The sequence below is a fragment of the Liolophura sinensis genome, chromosome 6 (assembly GCF_032854445.1).
Source record: "Liolophura sinensis isolate JHLJ2023 chromosome 6, CUHK_Ljap_v2, whole genome shotgun sequence".
Lineage (NCBI taxonomy): Eukaryota > Metazoa > Mollusca > Polyplacophora > Chitonida > Chitonidae > Liolophura > Liolophura sinensis.
The window spans coordinates 23867827-23888493 of NC_088300.1; the positions used below are offsets into that span (position 1 = coordinate 23867827).

Here is a 20667-nt window from a genome sequence, read left to right on the forward strand (position 1 = left end):
GTTTAACCTTCAATCAGTGAATGAAAGCTCATTATGCATGTACAGGAGCTGAAAGAAAAAGCTTAGCCTTCAATCCATGTATGAGAGCCCATTATACAGGAGCTAAAAAAAAAAGCTTAACCCTTTTACTGGTGATTTTTTTCCAGTCGCCCAGTACCATTCGGTGAATTATTTTGCGGAAATACTTAAAAATACGACAATGCACAAACAGTTCGCCCAGAAATGAAATGACACTATTATTTCTGTATCCAGTGTTTATTAATCATTACTATGATTACAACAAATGCTTCCAGAGGTGCAACAGTCATGAATTTGCTACAAGTTTGTCATATTACTGGCCCTATTTGTGGTATTTTTCAAAGCACTGATTGCGGCACAGCCCAACTCCACAGTCCTTACACCACGTACCAATTCTGCTTCCTTGGTAACCTAAACCAGATTGTCTAGATTTGGCACAAACAACACATTTCCTTCTTTTGCCATCTGGTATTTTACTGATGAAATGCCTGGCTGACTTTCTTGCCAGTGGATCACCAATACTTGGCCTGCCTACCTTCCTGCGTGGCTCCTCATACCCACCAATAAGTCCCTCTACAACTGATATGGTAAATTTCAAGTGTGTCATAGGAATTCCTTGTATGTTGGAATTTTCCTTGTACAAGATGTAGGCATTTGTAAGGGTTCTATCAAGCAAGTGAAACACAATCTTTCTCCAACATTTTCTACTTTTTAGTTCACAAGAATATTGATCTGTCATCTGGTCAGATTTATCAACACCACCCATACCGGCATTGTAGTCAATAACGACATTGGGTACAGTCTTCTTTACCTTGTTATGATTTTCTTTTTCAACTGTTCCAGCATTTGAAATAGTAGATAAAAGCCTGACCTGTTTTCTGTCCATCCAATTTACTGCCAAAATCTGTCCTTTGCGTTGGCAAACCATATCACCTTTATGTTTCAAAGTTTTCTTTATAGGGTCAGGCAGTCCCACACGGTTTGACCTGACAGTACCAGTCACATATATCTGTTTATCCAGCATATGTTCACACAGTGGAAGGCTTGTGTAGTAATTATCCACTACAAGATGGTGATGTTTTCCACCATGATTTTCCAACAACCTATCACACACATCGAATGGCTGACCATGATTTGAAACTTTCATATTGGCAACATGATATATGGTTTCATACACATAACCACTGTTAGAATCTGCAAGGGAATACTCTTTGGGTCCCCATTGGTGGTGTTTTTTTATGCGAATGTAATTGACCAGTGTGTGCCTGCCCTTGAATCCAACAATTGATTCATCAATAGAAATAACAGGGCCCAAATCATACTCCCTTGCCCATGACTCATTGAGAAAATTCAATATTGGTCGAAATTTATACTGAGGGTCATAGTCTCGATCTCCGCGTCTTGGTTCATTTTCACTATCAGAGCAATGCATGAAGCAAAGAATATTCTCAAATGTCTGAAGTGTCATGACACGCCTAAACACTGGAGTGTCCTGTGAAAAATTAGTTGAATTCCAGTACTCCGCAATGCTGTGCTTACGAACAAGTCCCATGTTGAAGTACAGTCCAACAAAAGCACGCAGTTGTGATACATCCATTGAATTCCATTTGTGATACCGTGAATGCTCCTGAAGCACACCAGCTTTTCTCAAACTAAAGCTGTAGTATTTGTTAGTCTCATCAACAATGAAATCCCAAAGTGACTGTCCATCAGGCTGGGAGCATTGGAAAAATCTGTCAAAATAGTCAACTGGTGGTGTGTCCTGTGGCGGGTTCCATACTGGTCCTCTGTGTGACACAAAGTCATTCACGTTTGGAGGCTGGTCTTGTTGCAAGTTTCGAACAGTTTGCCAAATATCATAATCCACTGAATCATTGGAGCGATCACCATTGTCAGCAACCCCAAGACCTGCATCCCCATGCCCGTGGTCAGTTTGTTCAACCACATCACAGCTGTCAGAATTTCCCATATGCACAACGTTACGGTTACTTCCGGGTTCACTATCGTCCGGTTCAGACGACGAATCTGAATCCTCATAGCGAAATTCACTCACATCCATGTCACTGCCAGAGTCGTGGCTGTCAGAAGAATCATCAGGATCGTCTAAAAGGCTCACAACTTGCCTGACATCGTATAAGCGTACCCGTTTTCGCACTGACCGGCGTGGTGTTGGACCTGGCGCCGCCATTTTGAAACCGCAACCTACAAACTCGCCAAATTCCGGCTAAAACGGTCTCTGATTTGCTCCAAAGTGTTGTGTCAGCTCGGCACAGTGTCTATGCACTACATGGCGCAGAGATAAAACTTGGCCCTGTATGGAGTTTGTTCCCAGAATGCATTCAAATCACTATGGCAGGAAACGACAATAATGTCGCTCTACCAGTAAGCCTGGGGCGACAAAAATGTCGCTTTACCGGTAAAAGGGTTAACTGGACACCAACACCAACCCTGACAATGACACTTACGCTGTTCTCACAATACCTCGTCTTGCTTCGTACATGCAAGCTAAAAGACTTTAGCATCAATACTTAAGCGTTGGAATTAAAAGCACAATTTTAGTTCCACAATTTTTATGTGCTTCAGAAAGAGCAGTTTTTAAGGAAACTCTATAGGTAAAGTAGAGTAGTAACAAGTAGACAAATGAGTTACCCACGTTCAATGCTGTCATCAGCTTGTTCTGGTTCAGGCTCAGATGCAAGGGCTGCAAGCTTACTTAGGCTTAACAGGGTCTGAAAGGAATATACAGTAAATGTCCTAAAATTATGTCCAAAAACTGCAAATTAAAGGCAAATATAAGATGTTACAAAATGCTCAAAAAACTCCATATTAAAGGCAAATAAAAGATGTTACCAAATGCTCAAAAAAACGCATATTAAAAGCAAATATAAGATGTTACAAAATATTACTTTCACTGCTAAAACTTGCAAACAAACCTGAAAATAGAATTTTATCCTTTTCTCACTTGTATTCAGGTGAAACTAGAAGTTTTTAAAAGTATATTTATCCGAATTCACTAGACCTACTGGCTTTATCACGTTCCATCATGTCTGTTACAAAATAAAACGCCATTAAGTTCATGACACCAACTATCATCAATGTCGGTGACGCGGATCACTATAACGGTTTGTTTATTCATTTTATTTCATTGAGTTTTATTCCATACTCAAGAATTTTTCATCTATATGACAGTGGTCAGAATTATGGTGCAACAAAACCAGGCTCAGGAAACCCACAACCATTTGCACGTTGCTGGCAGACCTTCCCACATACGACCAGAGTGGAAGCCAGCTAGCATGAGCTTCACTTGAACACAGCTATTGCACTGTTGAGAGGCTCCTGGGTCCTTGTGCTGCGCTATCACTCTAACCACCAAGTCACAAAGGCCCTATAAAGATTTATGACACCAACTATCATCAAGTTTGAGACAAATCTACTGCCTGAAATTAAGTCTGTGATACATCAACTAACATGAAATGTGAAAAACCACATGTAATAAAGTACTGACAAGTTTAGGACAGTACTGTCATGACACAGTACAAACAATCAATTCTGTGACAACCACAGTATGATCAAGTTGTGAGTTTACCTTTCTCTTGGCTACGGACCCTCTCTCCTCTAGCCCCAGCTGTAGTAAAGTAGTGTGAGCCTGTCAACACAGCATTGTCACAAATAAGACTTACGCATTTCTTCTACTGACGTTTCTTTTAATGGTGCAGATTTACTGCACAATCTGTCCTAAAATTTAGTTGTGTTAACACTTCTTTTAAGCTTCATTCCATGAGACATGTTTTCACAAAAAAAAAAACATTTCTTGCAGGTTTTTAACTAAGGCTGCACAAAGTCGACTGTTTGCTAAGATACAGGTAGAGCCAAAAATGCATAAGGTGAACATCTTACATTATTGCTGTTGGGACTTTCACCACTAATTTGGCCATTTCCTTTCACAGAAATGTGTTCATCTCTATACTGCTGCTTCACTGAAATGTCGCTCTGAACATACCAGATGTGACACTGTAGCGGTCATAGTATGGTCTCACATACTGGGCCAATTGTCCAAGTTAACTTTCTTTACAGTACTTTGGTTTGTACACTATGAACGGAATCCTGATCTTCCGCTTGTGATGCAGATGTTCAAATCACTTTCAGTTCACAGCCTACATTTAGATACAGTCAAGGTTTACACTATTTGCTTGGGATTTAACACATTTTACCTCTAGAGTATTTCACCTTTTCATCACAACTGCCATAAGGAGTAAACAAGGGATGAATGGGAAGCACACTAAGGGGAGATAATCACAAGTAAAAAGCAACAGTATCATATTGGGAATGTTCATGAATTTGGCCAGGGACAGGTTGTTCAAAAGATTATTAAATCTTAAGATAAATTAAAATCTTAAAGTTAAGGCCCATTTTGGAACCCTGATCTTCTGCTTGCAATGCAGATTTTTAAACCACTTTCATAGTTAGAAAGTTTAGGTGGGTTTCCCCGAGCTCTGCTCGTTTTCCTCCCACCATAATGATGGCTGCCATCGTATAAGTGAAATATTCTTGAGTACGGCATAAAACACCAATCAAATAAATAAATAAATAAATAATTAAATAAATAAATAAATAGAAAGTTTAGGGCAATCATGATATTTCACTGTGGCAAATAACCTTTATTTTGAAACACCCCAGTTGATTTTGGTATCAACTGCTGCCGCATCATATATAAATCATTCAAGAACAAACTGGGATATTATGAAATGAGAATGGTAACAGTTAACATTGATTTGTCAATATACTTACAGCAGAGAAGTTGTTAGCAGCAATATCATGAACCCAGCTGAGGTAACGATTATTCCCTGACTTCAGGAACTCTGACAACTCAGACTGATCACGCACAGGCATGGCCAGAAGCTTCCCACGTTTACCTGACGGGGCAAACAGAGGGTTAACCTTACAACAGAAACTCAAAACGGTAATCAATCTCATCATTTATTTATTTATCTGATTGTAGTTTTGAGTAATAACCCAGAACAATCCTCTCAAATGTTTCCAAATATTGGTTGCAGAAGCGGTTGAAGAGGCTGAAGAATCAGGGCAGCTTACAATGCTTTCTAATACAAACTTACCTTCTTGTAACCATCCTCATCTGGGAAAAAAATGCCATTTTGGGAGAGAAAAATTGCAGAGCCAGAGGAAGCCAGACAGTCGGAGAAAATAAGGCAGTCAGAGAAAACCCCCACAATGTACCCAGCAAACCTCCTAACATAAACCAGCAGCACAGCCCAGAAAGACGCCATGATTTCATTTGTTGATGGTTTGACATGTCCGTCCAATCACAATACCCAAACTGAGAAATTCCTAATTCAAAATTCCATAATGCACAAGTATTTACAGCAAAACCTACCTTCCTTAAGATACCACTTGAAAAGGGTTTCTGAAAAGCCCTGCAAAGATAAAAAATAAAATCTTACCAAAAAATTCTGGAGGTATATTGAAAGCAATACATGTAGAATACACCAAAATAACAGTCCAAAAAAAACAATAAAAATGACCAAAAACTCATACTTGATCTGCACTGAAAAACTGTCCAAAACCAGAAATGTACTTGTATATGAGATCACTCAGTTGAGAGGGCAGGACTTCAGGTGCTTATTTGCCATAAACAACTGGGTTTACTATAATCACCTTAAACGACCATAAATTCCATCCATGACTAATGTGCTCATTTTTCCGGATTCTGAGAGTTCTATTGATTTTAGAAAGGTGTTTTGATGTTTGCTTGGAACATGAGATGACATTCTACTGGAAAATTCTGAGTTTCAGCACCAAAAATAATATTTTGTTACATTTATTAGTCTCTAAAAATGCACTTTTGTGGGCGAAATTTTAGGTCATTTAAGGTTGGTCCCATGTACAGGTGTATAACAGACATCAGTGGTACATAGCACGGACTTACCCTGTTAGCAAACTGTGTGATGTATCTGTCCAGCCTGTCCTGTTTATTTGTCGTTTCACAGATTTTAATCAATGTAGGGAAATCGTAGTACTTCTCCGCTAATGAGGCTGCTCTCTCATACTCTTCATACTCAACTGAAAGATGCAGGATTTACATAACGGATTTATGAAACATGGATTTAGATGTGAAATTGTGATCATGTCAAGTCTTGATATTTAAGCCAATAATATAGAAATGTTCACAGCCTGCATTCAGATATAGTCATAGTTTACACTTCACAATTTGCCTGAGATTTAACACATTTTAACTCAAGAATATTAACCTTTCACATCAACAGCTATAAGTACTACACAAGGGATGAATGTGGGGAACACTAATGGGAGAAAACTGCAAACCGAAGATTTCAGTCATCAATTTGCCCAGGAACTGATTGTTCAAATCGGTACAAAACTACATGTAGTTGAATTTCAGTCAATCCTGAAGTTAATACTAGGCTTAACAGTTAACTGACTCTTGAACAAAGGTGTTTCTGAATTTTTCGGGTCAAAATTTGAGATACCACTTCAGAAATTACTTTTTGCCCTAGAACACCTCATCAATGTTATCTTAAAACCAATATATCAAAATATCAACTTCCTTCACCAAAAACAAAGCATTCTGACGAAGTTTTAAATTTTGACTTAAGATAGAAATCTCTTTCCTTCACCAAAAACAAAGCATTCTGACGAAGTTTTAAATTTTGACTTAAGGTTGTAACAGTACATACTGAATGGCTGCAGTAAAGCCTGTCTGTCCTCTTCGTATTTCCTTAACACCTGATCCAGCCTTTCCTTCTGTCCCTCCTCTCTTTGCTCTCGGATAGAATCCAGTTGACATGAGTAACCATTCAGGATGAAGTCTGCCAGTGCCAGGGCTTGCTGGAAAAGTCCGCTCCTTGTGTCCATGTCCTTAGCTTCTGGTACAGCATTCTCAATTGTCAGCGTAAACTGAATCATGACAAACAATCCTTACAAAGAGTTGACAAACCAATCAATGTGCACGCAGCAAAACTGCCCTATTTCTTGGGGCAACGGGTCTCCTCATTTTAGCCAATATATATATATAATTGTAACAGGAATATTAGGTTTCCTTTCTCACATGGTTAGACCATCTAATGAACAGCATACTCATATCTTTTTTTCCAAAGGCCTGGTAAAGAAATGTAATATTCTACTTTCCACACTACTAATATCTGTCCCAAAAATTAGACGAATAAGAGTACTTAAGTTAAATCCTGCACAGGAAACATAAATGGAATGGTATTATCACTGGAATGAATGATGGCACTGTGGACCACTAACTACGAATAGAATGCTAAGTTAGAGCTGAATCTGTTTATTCTGTTATTACAACTCTGTGACAACTATTCATTACATCTGACACAACAATAATTCTGATGCAAATGTGTTATTACACTATGAGAGAGAAGAGATTCATTACATCTGACACAACAATAATTCTGATGCAAATGTGTTATTACACTATGAGAGAGAAGAGATTCATTACATGACACAACAATAATTTTGATGCAAATGTGTTATTACACTATGAGAGAGAAGAGATTCATTACATCTGACACAACAATAATTCTGATGCAAATGTGTTATTACACTATGAGAGAGAAGAGCCTGTTGTAAGGTACCTCACTTCATGGCCAGAGAATGCTAAGGTCAATTATTAATTTGCTCATTGGCTAATACATTTACAAAGCTACCATTCTAAGTACCCTGAGGTGTTCCGTGAATTTTAAATGTCTGGCTCAAGTTAAGAAGAAAAATTCAATCACTTGTTCTCTTTTCTGGGTGAACAGTACATGTTGAGAGGGTTTACAAGTTCCTTCATTTAAACAATAAACAGACAGGCCTTCCATGAAACAAAGCATTTATTTCCATCATTACTTTTAACTGATGCCACAAAAATCAATCAAAACAAAATCTGCCAATATAAGGCCTTCTATGAAACAAAGTATTTCTTTTTATTATTACTTTTAACTGATGCTGTGAAATTTAATCAAAACCAAATCTGCAAATTTAAGCCACAAAAACTGCAAAATGAACTGAAATTATCACCCACTGTTGCTCACTGGTGTTCACAGATCTTGTGTTTTTATAATGGTTGCAGATTTAATCAAGTTTATAACGCACCTGTCTATGGAGGACGGTACGAGCACCTTTAACCCCAAGAGATGACGTCCACGGGCAGTACTCTGGCAGTCTCCCTTTGGCACCAGCCTCTGACTGGTACATTTCTGCACTGGTCATACGGTACTGAAGCGCTTCATGAATCATTCCCTGAAAGATGGAAAATAAAAACAAAAAACAGAAACATGAGAGTTTACTATCAGAGAGATAAAAATTGTATTGAGATACATGTACATGGACATCATACAAAAACCATACAGCACATGTTAAGCTAATTGGTTCTGTCCTGGATATTTGAACTCTGCGAAAAGCAAAACTTTATGTATTTGTTTTCTGTACTCATCAAGTAAAATAACACAGCCTAAATCAATGGATTAGATCTTTTTAATACCTAAGGTCTACTTCTAGATGAACTCACCTCAATGATGGTGTCTATGGTCATGACCAGATTCACCTACAGCTACCTGAACTCACCTCAAGAATAGTGTTTATAGTCATGGTCCGATTCACCTCCCACTACCTGAACTCACCTCAAGAATGGTGTTTATAGTCATGGTCCGATTCACCTCCCACTACCTGAACTCACCTCAATGATGGTGTCCATGGTCATGACCAGACTCACCTCCAGCTACCTGAACTCATCTCAATGATGGTGTCCATGGTCATGACCAGATTCGCCTCATACTACCTGAACTCACCTCAATGATGGTGTCTATGGTCATGACCAGACTTACCTCCAGCTACCTGAACTCATCTCAATGATGGTGTCCATGGTCATGACCAGATTCACCTCATACTACCTGAACTCACCTCAGTGATGGTGTTTGTGGTTATGACCCCATTCACCTCATAGTACCTGAACTCATCTCAATGATGGTGCTAATGGTCGTGACCAGATTCACCTCCAACTACCTGAACTCATCTTGATGGTGTTTATGGTTATGCCCAGACTCACCTCATACTACCTGAACTCGCCTCAATGATAGTGTTTAGATTCATGACCCCATTCACCTCATACTACCTGAAATCACCTCAATGATAGTGTTTATGGTCATATGAGGTTTATGGTCATTCACCTCATACTACCTGAACTCACCTCAATGATGGTGTTTATGGTCATGACCAGATTCACCTCCAGCTACCTGAACTCATCTCAATGATGGTGTTTATGGTCATGACCAGATTCACCTCATACTACCTGAACTCACCTCAATGATAGTGTTTATGGTCATATGAGGTTTATGGTCACTCACCTCATAGTACCTGAACTCACCTCAACGATGACCTTTATGGTCATGACCAGATTCATTTCACACTACCTGAACTCACCTCATAGATGGTGTTTATGGTTACAATCCGATTCACCTCATACCACCTGAACTCACCTCAATGATGGTGTTAATGGTCATCACCAGATTGACCTGGTCCCGGGGCAGGAGGTCTGTCACAAGGGTCTCCTCTTCATACTCTAACAGGGCTCCTATTACCTCATCTACCCTGGACACCTGATAATTAAGCACCAGTTGAGAATTACAAACAGCTTGTAAACTATAACTGTTTTACAACAAATTCAGCTCAACACAATGTTTAGTATGAGTAAATTTGCATGAACATTAAGTTGTTACAAAATTCAGCACATTTACATCCCTTTTTAGAAATTTCCCATAAGTCTACTGACAACTTGTCAAAATGTCCAATGAGAAAGCTTGAAAATAACATCAATTTCGTGCCACTGGTGTAATCTTTTTAGTCAAGCTCTATCCATGTGAAACAGCCAAGCAGGCTGGTACACATGGGCAAGCAAAGTTGACCTCAAAAACCATCACAGTTCCCTGCAATTTGTCTGTCAAAATCAACACGCAAACCGTAACACATTCATATGTCCAAAATATGATTAAAACAGTTAATTTCTTTCTTGTACTTTCATGTTCAAGGTAAGCAAGCACAATTTAAATCGAATAAACAAATTCAGAGAATATATATGCACTGTCTCATGGTAATTATGCAAAATGTGTTCAGCTGTTTAGAAGTGTACTGATACGTCAGACATATACTTACTGGATTTTAATCTGGATTAAAAGTTGATAATGTGTAGAAACTATAGAAGAGAAACTGTTCATATCTCTCTCAAGATTTATTGTGAAGAAACTGTTCCTACCCCTCTATAGAAGAGAAACTATTGATACCTCACTCTAGATATATTTATCTGTTTGATTTGTGTTCTACGCCAAGCTCAAGAATATTTCACCCAAATGAAGATGGCCAGGATTGTGCTGGGAGGAAACCACAGGAAAAACATGACCATCCACAGATTGCAAACCTTTCCATGTATGGCCAGAGAGGAAGCCAGCATGAGTTGGACTTGAGTCATGAGTCACTGCATCCTGTTGGCTTCTTAACCACTCTGGCCATAGGGATCCTCTTCTCTCTGCAAGACAAACTGTTCCTACCTCTCTGTAGAAGAGATCTTGAGGAGTGAGTCCTGGGACGAGTTCTGCGTCTTCTCTGTTGACGAGGACTCGTCTGATAGCCAGGTCTACCAGGGCAGTGTGCCTGAGGGAAAAGAAAACCAGTGACTGAGATGATTCAATGTGGCTGGAACCAGCAGGTATTACTAATCATTACACCACCTTCTCAATGAGTTCACAAAGTAAATCAAACAAATTTATTCCTGATGTAACTTCTTTATATACATTGTATTTCATTAGATTTTTACCAAGTACTTATAGAATATTTCATTTATTTGACAGCGGTCAGCATTTTGGTGGAAGGAAACCGAGAAGAGTCTAGTGCCCATAATCATCATCTGCCCATGACCATCTGCAGGTTGCTGGCAGATATTCCTACATGATGCCAGCATGAGGTGGACTTGAACTCACAACCACTGCATTGGTTGAGAGGCTTCTGGTCATTGTGCTGAACTAGGAAGTTATAAACCACTAGGCCAGTTTGAGATATTAGAAATAAAATGAAATTGCGGCATTGATTTACATGAAACTTTAGCACTCCTGCTTTTATTTCAAGTTCTGATATAATCCCTCACTACAGCAGTCAAACTTAATGTGTAGTAGTCATTATGCCAAATCCAGGGTCTAATGCACATGAATTTTCAATTGAAATTTCCTCCGTTATAGATGATCTGCAGAAAAATAGAAAAACAAAAAATATTCTGAAATTTTGAATTTACACAAAATCTAACTCACTGTGAATGGAGTTCTCTGAGCACTGTAGCAGCCACAATTTTCTCCACATGTTCACAGAGCAGAAGACGTGTTAGCATAGGTCTATCCCGGACATGAACAGTCCATAGCTGAAACACATTGTGGGTGATTTCAAGTGTCAAATAAAACTAACAATCTGATTTTTACAGTTCTTTGTGTAAATATGGATTTTTTACAAGAACAAACATGTAATGCTGAGTCTAACTTTGATAAGTCCGAGCAGAACGATGGCATGTGTTTAACAATGTCTTGCTCAATCTACAGAATGGGCAAAAAAAAAAAAAAAAATTAAAAACCAAAAAAAAAAACAAAAACAGTTTGAGTCAGCCCAATTTTACCGGGTCTGTTGCATTACCTGCAATGTCTTGATTTACCTGCAACAGACAACTTTTTACTGATCGCCTTAGCTGACAGACATTCTTCTACCAGATAAAATCAGAGAACTTACCTTATTCCACAAACTAAACTTTTTCAGGAAATTTATGAAATAGTTATGTGCTCTTTGTTTGTTTGTCTCGCAGTTGATGTAAAATGATGAGAGAGTTGGTACTACTACCAGAATCTGAAACAGTGAAGAAAGTAAAATAATTCATGAAAAAATAAAATAATTCTCGAAAAAAGTAAAATAATTCATGACGAAAGTAAAATAATTCATGAAAAAAATAAAATAATTCTCGAAAAAAGTAAAATAATTCATGAAAAAAATAAAATAATTCTCGAAGAAAGTAAAATAATTCATGACGAAAGTAAAATAATTCACAAAGAAAGTTAAAATAATTCATGATAAAAGTAAAAAATTTCAAGAAGAAAGTAAAATAATTCATGCCGAAAGTAAAATAATTTATGCAAAAGGCAGCCAAAGAATGAAATGCATACAAAAGTTTTAATTTCATCATCAGACGCAGGGCAATTTATTAAAAACCAACTTCCTCAGTGTGAAATTTTTTCAAGTCACACTAATTCACATACACTTATTTTCTTAAGGCTACATAATGTTCCAGTTTAACACAATACACCAAATCTAAACAGTATAAAAACAAATTAATGGCAATATGGTCAACCCACATTTTCACCTGTCTGTTCACCAGAAGATACATATCATTTAAATTCATGCATCATATTCAACAATCCAGTACTTCCTGGAACATAGCTGAACAAAATAATGATATCAAACATAACTTTATCTATTACAGTCCTAGTGATGCGACAACATCTGACACTACATGTGTCAAAAAGAAAATGTTTAAAATTACTGTATTTCCCCCAAAGTTTGGCTTTAAAATGAGTAGACCTATACGCTGGATAAATCAATCTGAATCATGCCAAATGTGTCCACTGAAGAATGCAAAACCTTACACAAAATACAGTAAGTCACCTATAAAATCCACTTTAGTACATAAGCCCTATAGTTTTAGAACGTGTAAAATGCAGACCTTGTACAGCTGCCTCAGCCCAGCGTGGATCCGATGCTGGGTAATCATCCACTAGGGCTATGCTCAGTTTGACAACCAGCTGGTCCAGTTCTGGGTTAGACTCAGTGATAGGGCTGTCAGGGGGAAATAATTCATCCACAATTAGCTGAGCTTGATCCTGAGGAAACAGAATATGGGAACTGGAAATTGTAACTGGTCTGACTTACAAGGTATTTGCATAAAGTTGGCTTGCAATTTTTTGAAATCTACTTAAGTTGCAGGGTTGAGTTTTACATACACTAGTACAAAGGAAACTCAAATTCTTGTTGAATGTACAGTTATTTTATCAGCAGTGATATATGCACAAAAAGTCTTGACAGTCTTAGATTCGTCTTTCTGTGAGTATATTCCAGGTTATATTTCGCGCTATATTTCACATTCATAACACATTATTTACTACTGTGGTAGATGCTAGTGTTGTATATCACTCACAATGGATCCACTACAGGACAGACTGAAGGCAGCTTTGAGGCGATCAGACTTGTCATTGCTCAGGCTCAGCCTCTGTACCTGGGCAGTGGAGGCATTCAGGGCAGGCTGAAACATTAAATGCATCATAACACTGACATATGTTCTTGACCACTGGATAAAACTTCAGTGAAATAAATAAATCTTCTTAACATTTTCAATTACGGCCTTCAGGAGCTGGCATTCTGCAGCACCATGAGGTCAGCAACATTGCGTTACAATGCATATGTGACCATGCTACACTTAACTATCAAATATGATGTTATTCAGGTAAATGCCGAGCTTTCTCTGTAATACATCTATTTACACGAACAACCACCGTTGAATTTTAAGTCAAACTGGACTTTCCAGTTGGTACAGGTTGACTAAATCTGTACTCACCACATCACTCCTTAGGGAAACATCAGCCGAGGGTTCCTCCATGATACTGAGAAAACATGAAGATAAACAAATAATTTAAAATCTTTAAAATCTTAATTTAAAGAATAATAACTTTTGTTCACATTACTGCAAGAAGACAACACTTTTGGACGAGGAACAAAGAGACGTGAAACATGAAGCTGTGTAAAACATTCTCTGATTATCTTAACAGACCTTGCTTCAAGTTTCTGAGGACACTTGACAGACACCAGACCATAACTGCTGGAGAAGAAGAGGGCTGTTCGGTCACAAACACCTGAAAGATGAAAAAAAAAAAAAAGAAAGAAATAACATTTTATACAGGTTTGGTAAATTACCTAAAATTTTGCCCCCAACAGTGCATTTTCAGAGCAAAATACATGTCATGAAATACAACTTTTGGTGATAGAACTTACATTTTTGAAGTAGGATATCACCTATGATTCAAAAAAACTTGAAAAAGGTGTTTCTAAGATTAATACAACATATAGTAAAATGTGCAACTTAGATTCTAGGCCATTTATCATGCATGTTAGGCGAAACTTTCTTTCTTTCTTCAAGTTTAGCATTGATTATTTCTGTCATATTATAATACCATCTCCTTGTAGCCTTAACAAAACACACCGATAATCCCAACAGAAAACTCACTTTTATAATAAACTGATACCAGGAGAAATCAATGCTTTCAATTAATAATGCAAAAAGGTGTTAATTCAGATATCTAATGGCTTTATTCCTGGCTGACATCACAGGTGAATTCACTCAGAAGTCACAAGTTTAAAAGATGTGTTTGTTCCGAGTGATGGATCATATACATTGTGATAGCCAATTGAATCCCCTAAATAAAGACTCTTACCCGCACCAAGAATGCGACTCCCTGGTGATTTGAACTCCACTTTGTCAACAGGATCAGAGGTTGTGGAATCTTTCGTGGCTAAAACAAACAAATCTGCACTGATTTGGTAAGTCCTAAATGCATAATGTAACAGTAATTCTTCCACAATAACTCACCTTATATCATACAGGATAACGAAACATTCACTTTTAATTATGTTACAAAATTACACGCAAACAACAATCATAAAAAGTTAAAACAGGGCTATTTTTTCTTCATTCTTCACTTCACAGTTGTTCAAAAGTGCATTAGGACTTAACTCGGTATTAACTAAAGTCCAGACTAAAGTGTTATTTACTTTAGTAAATACTTTCTCATTTCAGAATGAGACTAGTATGAAAATTTAAGCCTGGTTTAATTTTAATACACTTTTGAACAACAGGGCCCAGCTTCACAAAAATGTAAGATAAACAATCCTATAGCAAAATGATACGGTAATAGTGACATACAAAATATCATTCGACAAACGTACGATAAAAACATGTCGTACGCCGGTTTGTGAAACTGGTCCCTTGGGGGCTGAAGTTAAGACCAGATAGATGAATTGATTATCTGAAATGACTTGAAACTAGGGAAGGATTGTAAAGGTGGTTGGATTTTAAACTCACTGGTGACTATTAGGACCTGATGCTGGTCATGCATGTAGAGGGTGTTTGAGTACGGCTCTGTCAACATTAGCTGGTAACCCAGCAACTGACTCTCCAGTTCCTCCTACAATAACAACACATTTATTATACACGCACAGTCACGCCCACTTAATCGCATATCGGTATAAGGAACAACCTGTTTTATAGCATAGGGCATTGTATGACAAAACTAAATCCGATCACTGGAGACAAATCCATACATTTATTGATAAATTTGGTCAAAAGAATAAACAAGTTCATTGCATGACAAAACCTATGCAATAACGCGGGCCCTACTGTATCAATATTCTAAAACTGACATGGCTCCACACATACCGACTATAAGTTTATTTCTCAAATGATTTGATTTGTTTGACTGGTGTTTTACACCATACTCAAGAGTAGTTCAATATTACGGTGGGAGGAAACCAGGCTTAGCCATGGGGAAACCCATGACCATCCATAAGACAAAACGTTTTCAGTTAACTCATTGTTTTGTTTTCAGCTAACTCACTTTACACCATGCACCCTATTTCATCTTGAGTTTAGCTTTTATCAGGTGACACACTTTGCTTGACTGACTGATTCATCTACCTTATCGCACCACTTCAGAGTTTTTCTTGTAATTCTGATTCAGGGATGAGAACTTTTCCCATGAAAATCAGCTGAAATGTTGGACATTTTGGTCAAAGATCACATACTCTGAAAATCTTGATTTTCCTGAAAATTTCATAAGCTGAAATTTCGCATTCCTTGTAATTGATTTGATATCGGGAAGTGTTGGCATCAGAAGTATCTTTTGAAAGCTACAGATTTTTACAGATCAAACTTCAGATGGAGTTAGTGTGAAGTGAAGACTGGTTCTTGTGCTGTTTTAGCACCGTACATGTACCTGTGAAAATAGTTATGATTTGCACTATCACACAGGTACCCGTCGTCATTCTCAAACACTAACCAGTCGACAAATGAGAGGAAAACATCATACATGTTTAGGGTGCCTTTGAGGCGAAGAGGATTGACCTTGGAGCGACCCTTGAGTTGAAGTCCAGCTGATGTTAGCTTCCTCTCCGGCCGTACGCATGAAGGTCTGAAAGCAATCTGCGAATGGTTGTGGATTTCCCAGGGGCTCTGCCCGGTTTTTTCTCACAAACATGATGCTGTTAAATAAGTGAAATATTCTTGAGTACATTGTAAAACACCAAAAAAAACAAAAACAAATCATATACGTTTCCCTGAAGAATTATTTCTCACATTATTTCATGCTTTGCACACAAGTGCACATCATCAACATTACTGAGACCCAAATTAATATCAAATGTCTCCACTTACCTGGTATCGTTCAGCATAATCAACCAGAATAAACTGGTCCAAGCTGGTTGGCTGGATTAATCCACCTATATTCAGAATACCTGTACAAGAGAAATGGAAGAAAGGAAGAGTAAACTTTTGCACTGTTCAAGGCAATATCACAGGTACTATTAAGATCATGTCATAATAGGTCAGAATGCAGAGTTTTTAGATTCTACTAGCATCCTATACAATTCAGCTCTCCAAAACCTGAATTTATGGAAAATTTTAACCATTACAGGGTTAACAATTATAAATGAAAGGTATACACCTAGTCAGAGATTGTACGAGGCTTTCTCTACAGACCTATTCCATAGTAGAAGGCTGGGGAGACTTCAGGGTTAACACCTGCCCCTAAAACCATCACTCCAGACCTGTTCACAAACACATAAAACATCCATAAACACCATAATCACTACAAAAACATTTTGAAAATAAATTATCTTTGGACCTGCCTTAATTTTCACTGGAGCTCTTGTCTACCTGTAGTCCAATCTGCTCTCTCAACATATACTGTCTGATGACGAGAGAATGTCTGCCATTTTGAATTCTGCTGAGTTCACAACCACTGCCTTAATCAAATTACAGTATAAAAAATAAAGCACGCATCACGTTCATTGCTGATTTCTGTTGTCTGTAAAAAACTAATATCCTTGTGACACAATCAGAGCAAAGATTTTGCCACTTTTTCCTCTAATTTCTTGGACAACACTCGATAACCAATGAAGTTGTTCAGAATATGCAAATTGAGTTCAAATTTTGTTCTTTTGTCCACCTTTGCTGCACGTCTATAGAAGCTGACTACCTCTTGTATAATGCATGTATATACACGTCAAGGAATCAATGGTAATGAATCTACAACACTGAATAAATATAGCTGTGATAATATACAGACAATTTGAAATGAGCATCATTCTGTCCATCACTTTACCTTGTCAACTGCATGTCCAGGAGCCAGACCTTAAGCCGGGTTAGCTGAGCTGAGTCCTGGTCCTGTAATACAAAGCTTACATCAAATACTACAGAAGATTTTTATTTGTTTATTTATTCTATTTGATTTGATGCTTCACGCCGTATTCGAGAATATTTCTCTTAAACGACTGTGGCCAACATGATGGTCAAAGAAAACCGAGTACAGCTCGGTGGAAACCCACGACCATCCGCAGATTGCTGGTAGATCTTATCAACTACGACCAGAGAGGAAGTCAGTTTGAGCTAGACTTGAACTCACAGCAGCTGCATGGGTGATGATCTGTGTACAGAGCTTCCATATTATCACCCTGTGTGTTCTTTACTGAGACATAAATTTCCAGCTTGTTTGAAAAATACCTACCCAACACTTTTTGGCGAAGGCCTCTCTGTACAACCTCTCGACATCTGCCTGGTACACCAACTTAATGAAAAGAAACGATTTCAACATTAGATTAGATCATTAGACACCCTCACACCTATCATTAAGTACACGTATCTTCAACCAGTACTGTATGTATTAAGTCGCCTTACCTTCTCCTTACCTTATCCACATCTCTTTACCTTATCTACATCCCCTTACCTTATCTACATCCCGTTACCTTACTTACATCCCCTTACCGTAACTACATCTCCTTACCTTATCTACATCCCCTTACCTTATCTACATCCCCTTACCTTATCTACATCCCGTTACCTTATTTATATCCCCTTACCGTAACTACATCTCCTTACCTTATCTACATCCCCTTACCTTATCTACATCTCCTTACCTTATTTACATCCCCTTACCTTATTTACATCCCCTTACCTTATCTACATTGTACATACCCTTACCTTATCTACATCTCCTTACCTTATTTACATCCCCTTACCTTATTTACATCCCCTTACCTTATCTACATTGTACATACCCTTACCTTATCTACATCTCCTTACCTTAACTACATCTCCTTACCTTATCTAAATGTCCTTACCTTAACTACATCTCCTTGCCTTAACTACATCCCGGTACCTTATCTACATCTCCTTACCTTATCTACATCTCCTTACCTTATCTACATTGTACACACCCTTACTGTATCTACATCTCCTTACCTTAACTGCATCTCCTTACCTTATCTACATCCCCTTACTGTATCTACATCCCCTTGCCTTATCTACACCCCCTTACCTTATCTACATCCCCTTACCTTAACTACATCTCCTTGCCTTAACTACATCCCGTTACCTTAGCTACATCTCCCTACCTTATCTACATCCCCTTACCTTAACTACATCTCCTTGCCTTAACTACATCCTGTTACCTTATCTACATCCCCTTACCTTAACTACATCTCCTTATCTTAACTACATCCCCTTACCTTATCTACATCCCCTTACCTTATCTACATCCCCTTCTGACATGACCCACTTCTGTACATGAGAACCGGATAAAACATAGAAATGACGGACCCCATCCTCATCCACGTCCCCAGCCAGAACCCTGTGTAACGGCTGAAACAACATCACAAGTTAACAAAACATAAACCATTTACTCATAACACTGACATTTTGTGACATGCTGGGCATGCATGAGGACAGTCTAGTGTATGAAACTGCCACGCCTTTCCATCATTTTTAGCGGCTTTGTTTTAGAAATTAATAAAAAATAAATAGTCTTCCACAACAGAAAACCCAGAGATCTATGAATTTTTGCAAGAAATGTTATCAATGGGCTTGTTTATTTATTTGATAAGTTGCTAAATTTAGTTTATTCAATATTTTTAATGCTCATCTTTAAAATTGTCTAATGTTGTAAGGAAATATCCATCACTTATTTCTTATGATGGCTTTTTTGGGAAATTATAGACTGTACATATTTGTTTCTAGCAAAACATAAGCTACAAATTGCATACATTTAAAAAAATAACAGAAAAATGTAACACAATCATCACCAAATGTTTACCCTGACAACTTCTGGTTTCAGATCCAAACCTATGTATTTAGCCTTTAAGATGCACGAAGACTACATGTATGTCCTGCATGTAAGAGCATACTCACGGCACCAATAGTCTGAGCTGGACCACTGCCAAAGATAAAGGAAGACATCCTGCGGCTGATCCCAGCGAACATCCCCTGAGCTTCCTTCAGGGGCCGACACATTAACCCAGTCTGCAAGAGGGCCATTGATTGATTGATTTACTTATTTGATTGGAGTTCTACACAGTACTCAAGAATATTATAGGACGGCGGCCAGCATTATGGAGGTAGGAAACCGGGCAGACCAGGACAAACCAGGACAAACCAACTGCAGAATGCAGGCAGACATTCCCACTTATGACCAGAGAGAATGAGGTGGGCTGGAACTCAAAGCGTTTGCACTTGTGAGAGGCTCCTATGTCACTGTGCTGTGTCAGCACACTAACAAACAGGCACGTGCTATTGAGAAAACGAAGGGTAACAGCTTGAATTTCAGTCTCCTTATAACTGCTTACTGACAAGCCAAATCAGCAGATTATTTCAATATCCTGTAAGTCGTTTTCAACTTTGATAATCAGTTGTAAACAAAATCTAACATGTGCAAGTTTGGACTTTGACAATCTGAGTTAAGACTAAGACTTCAAAACTTTAAAACAAACTTTTACGATTGTCATTCAGAGACATAACAGCATATTCATAAACATCTACTGACAAGCCACATCAGTAGAATATCTAAATATCTCATCAGTCATGTTCAACTTTGATATTATCAAAGTTACCCTATCTCTGCGCGTTAGATACTGAATTTTATCCTGTTCCCTGGCAAAACTATCGCACGACCGCGAAGCAACCAAGTAGATTACTATATAACCCATCAAAGAATTTATCCTATCTTAGTAAATCTATGCCGATATTTGAGTCTGACTTGTAAAAAATAAAAATAAAATAAATGAAATTGGGATACGAACTACAGGAAATCAGGTCACAGTGTGACGTCAAATATAGGTCAGCCAAAAGACTGACATCGTAAAGTTCAACTTCTGCGAGACATAAATGTAAAAGTACAGTGTTCTATTTTTGTGTCACAATTTTGTGGCAGTGGATATTCACCTTAATGACGTTACATTTGGAGAATATCAGTAACATATTTGGTTGTCTCGGTGGCC

General features: G+C 38.0%; 2 protein-coding genes across 2 annotated transcripts in view; both read right to left on the reverse strand.

Annotated features, from left to right (window-relative positions):
- Window positions 1-20667, reverse strand: part of LOC135466586 (nuclear pore complex protein Nup133-like) — a 32765-nt gene that overhangs the window by 6820 nt on the left and 5278 nt on the right. Inside the window, 24 exon segments of the mRNA XM_064744141.1 lie at window positions 2672-2747; window positions 3605-3664; window positions 4807-4931; window positions 5411-5450; window positions 5963-6096; window positions 6729-6948; window positions 8146-8292; window positions 9528-9647; window positions 10593-10695; window positions 11346-11452; window positions 11812-11871; window positions 11873-11925; window positions 12797-12953; window positions 13268-13372; window positions 13685-13730; window positions 13898-13979; window positions 14559-14636; window positions 15206-15308; window positions 16553-16632; window positions 16877-16944; window positions 17502-17563; window positions 17904-17963; window positions 18923-19036; window positions 19583-19693. Of these exon segments, the coding sequence (XP_064600211.1) occupies window positions 2672-2747; window positions 3605-3664; window positions 4807-4931; window positions 5411-5450; window positions 5963-6096; window positions 6729-6948; window positions 8146-8292; window positions 9528-9647; window positions 10593-10695; window positions 11346-11452; window positions 11812-11871; window positions 11873-11925; window positions 12797-12953; window positions 13268-13372; window positions 13685-13730; window positions 13898-13979; window positions 14559-14636; window positions 15206-15308; window positions 16553-16632; window positions 16877-16944; window positions 17502-17563; window positions 17904-17963; window positions 18923-19036; window positions 19583-19693 (2311 nt within the window).
- On the reverse strand, window positions 341-2206 carry LOC135469275 (piggyBac transposable element-derived protein 4-like). The gene has a single exon (XM_064747890.1). It carries the CDS (start codon window positions 2204-2206, stop codon window positions 341-343), a length of 1866 nt encoding a protein of 621 aa, XP_064603960.1.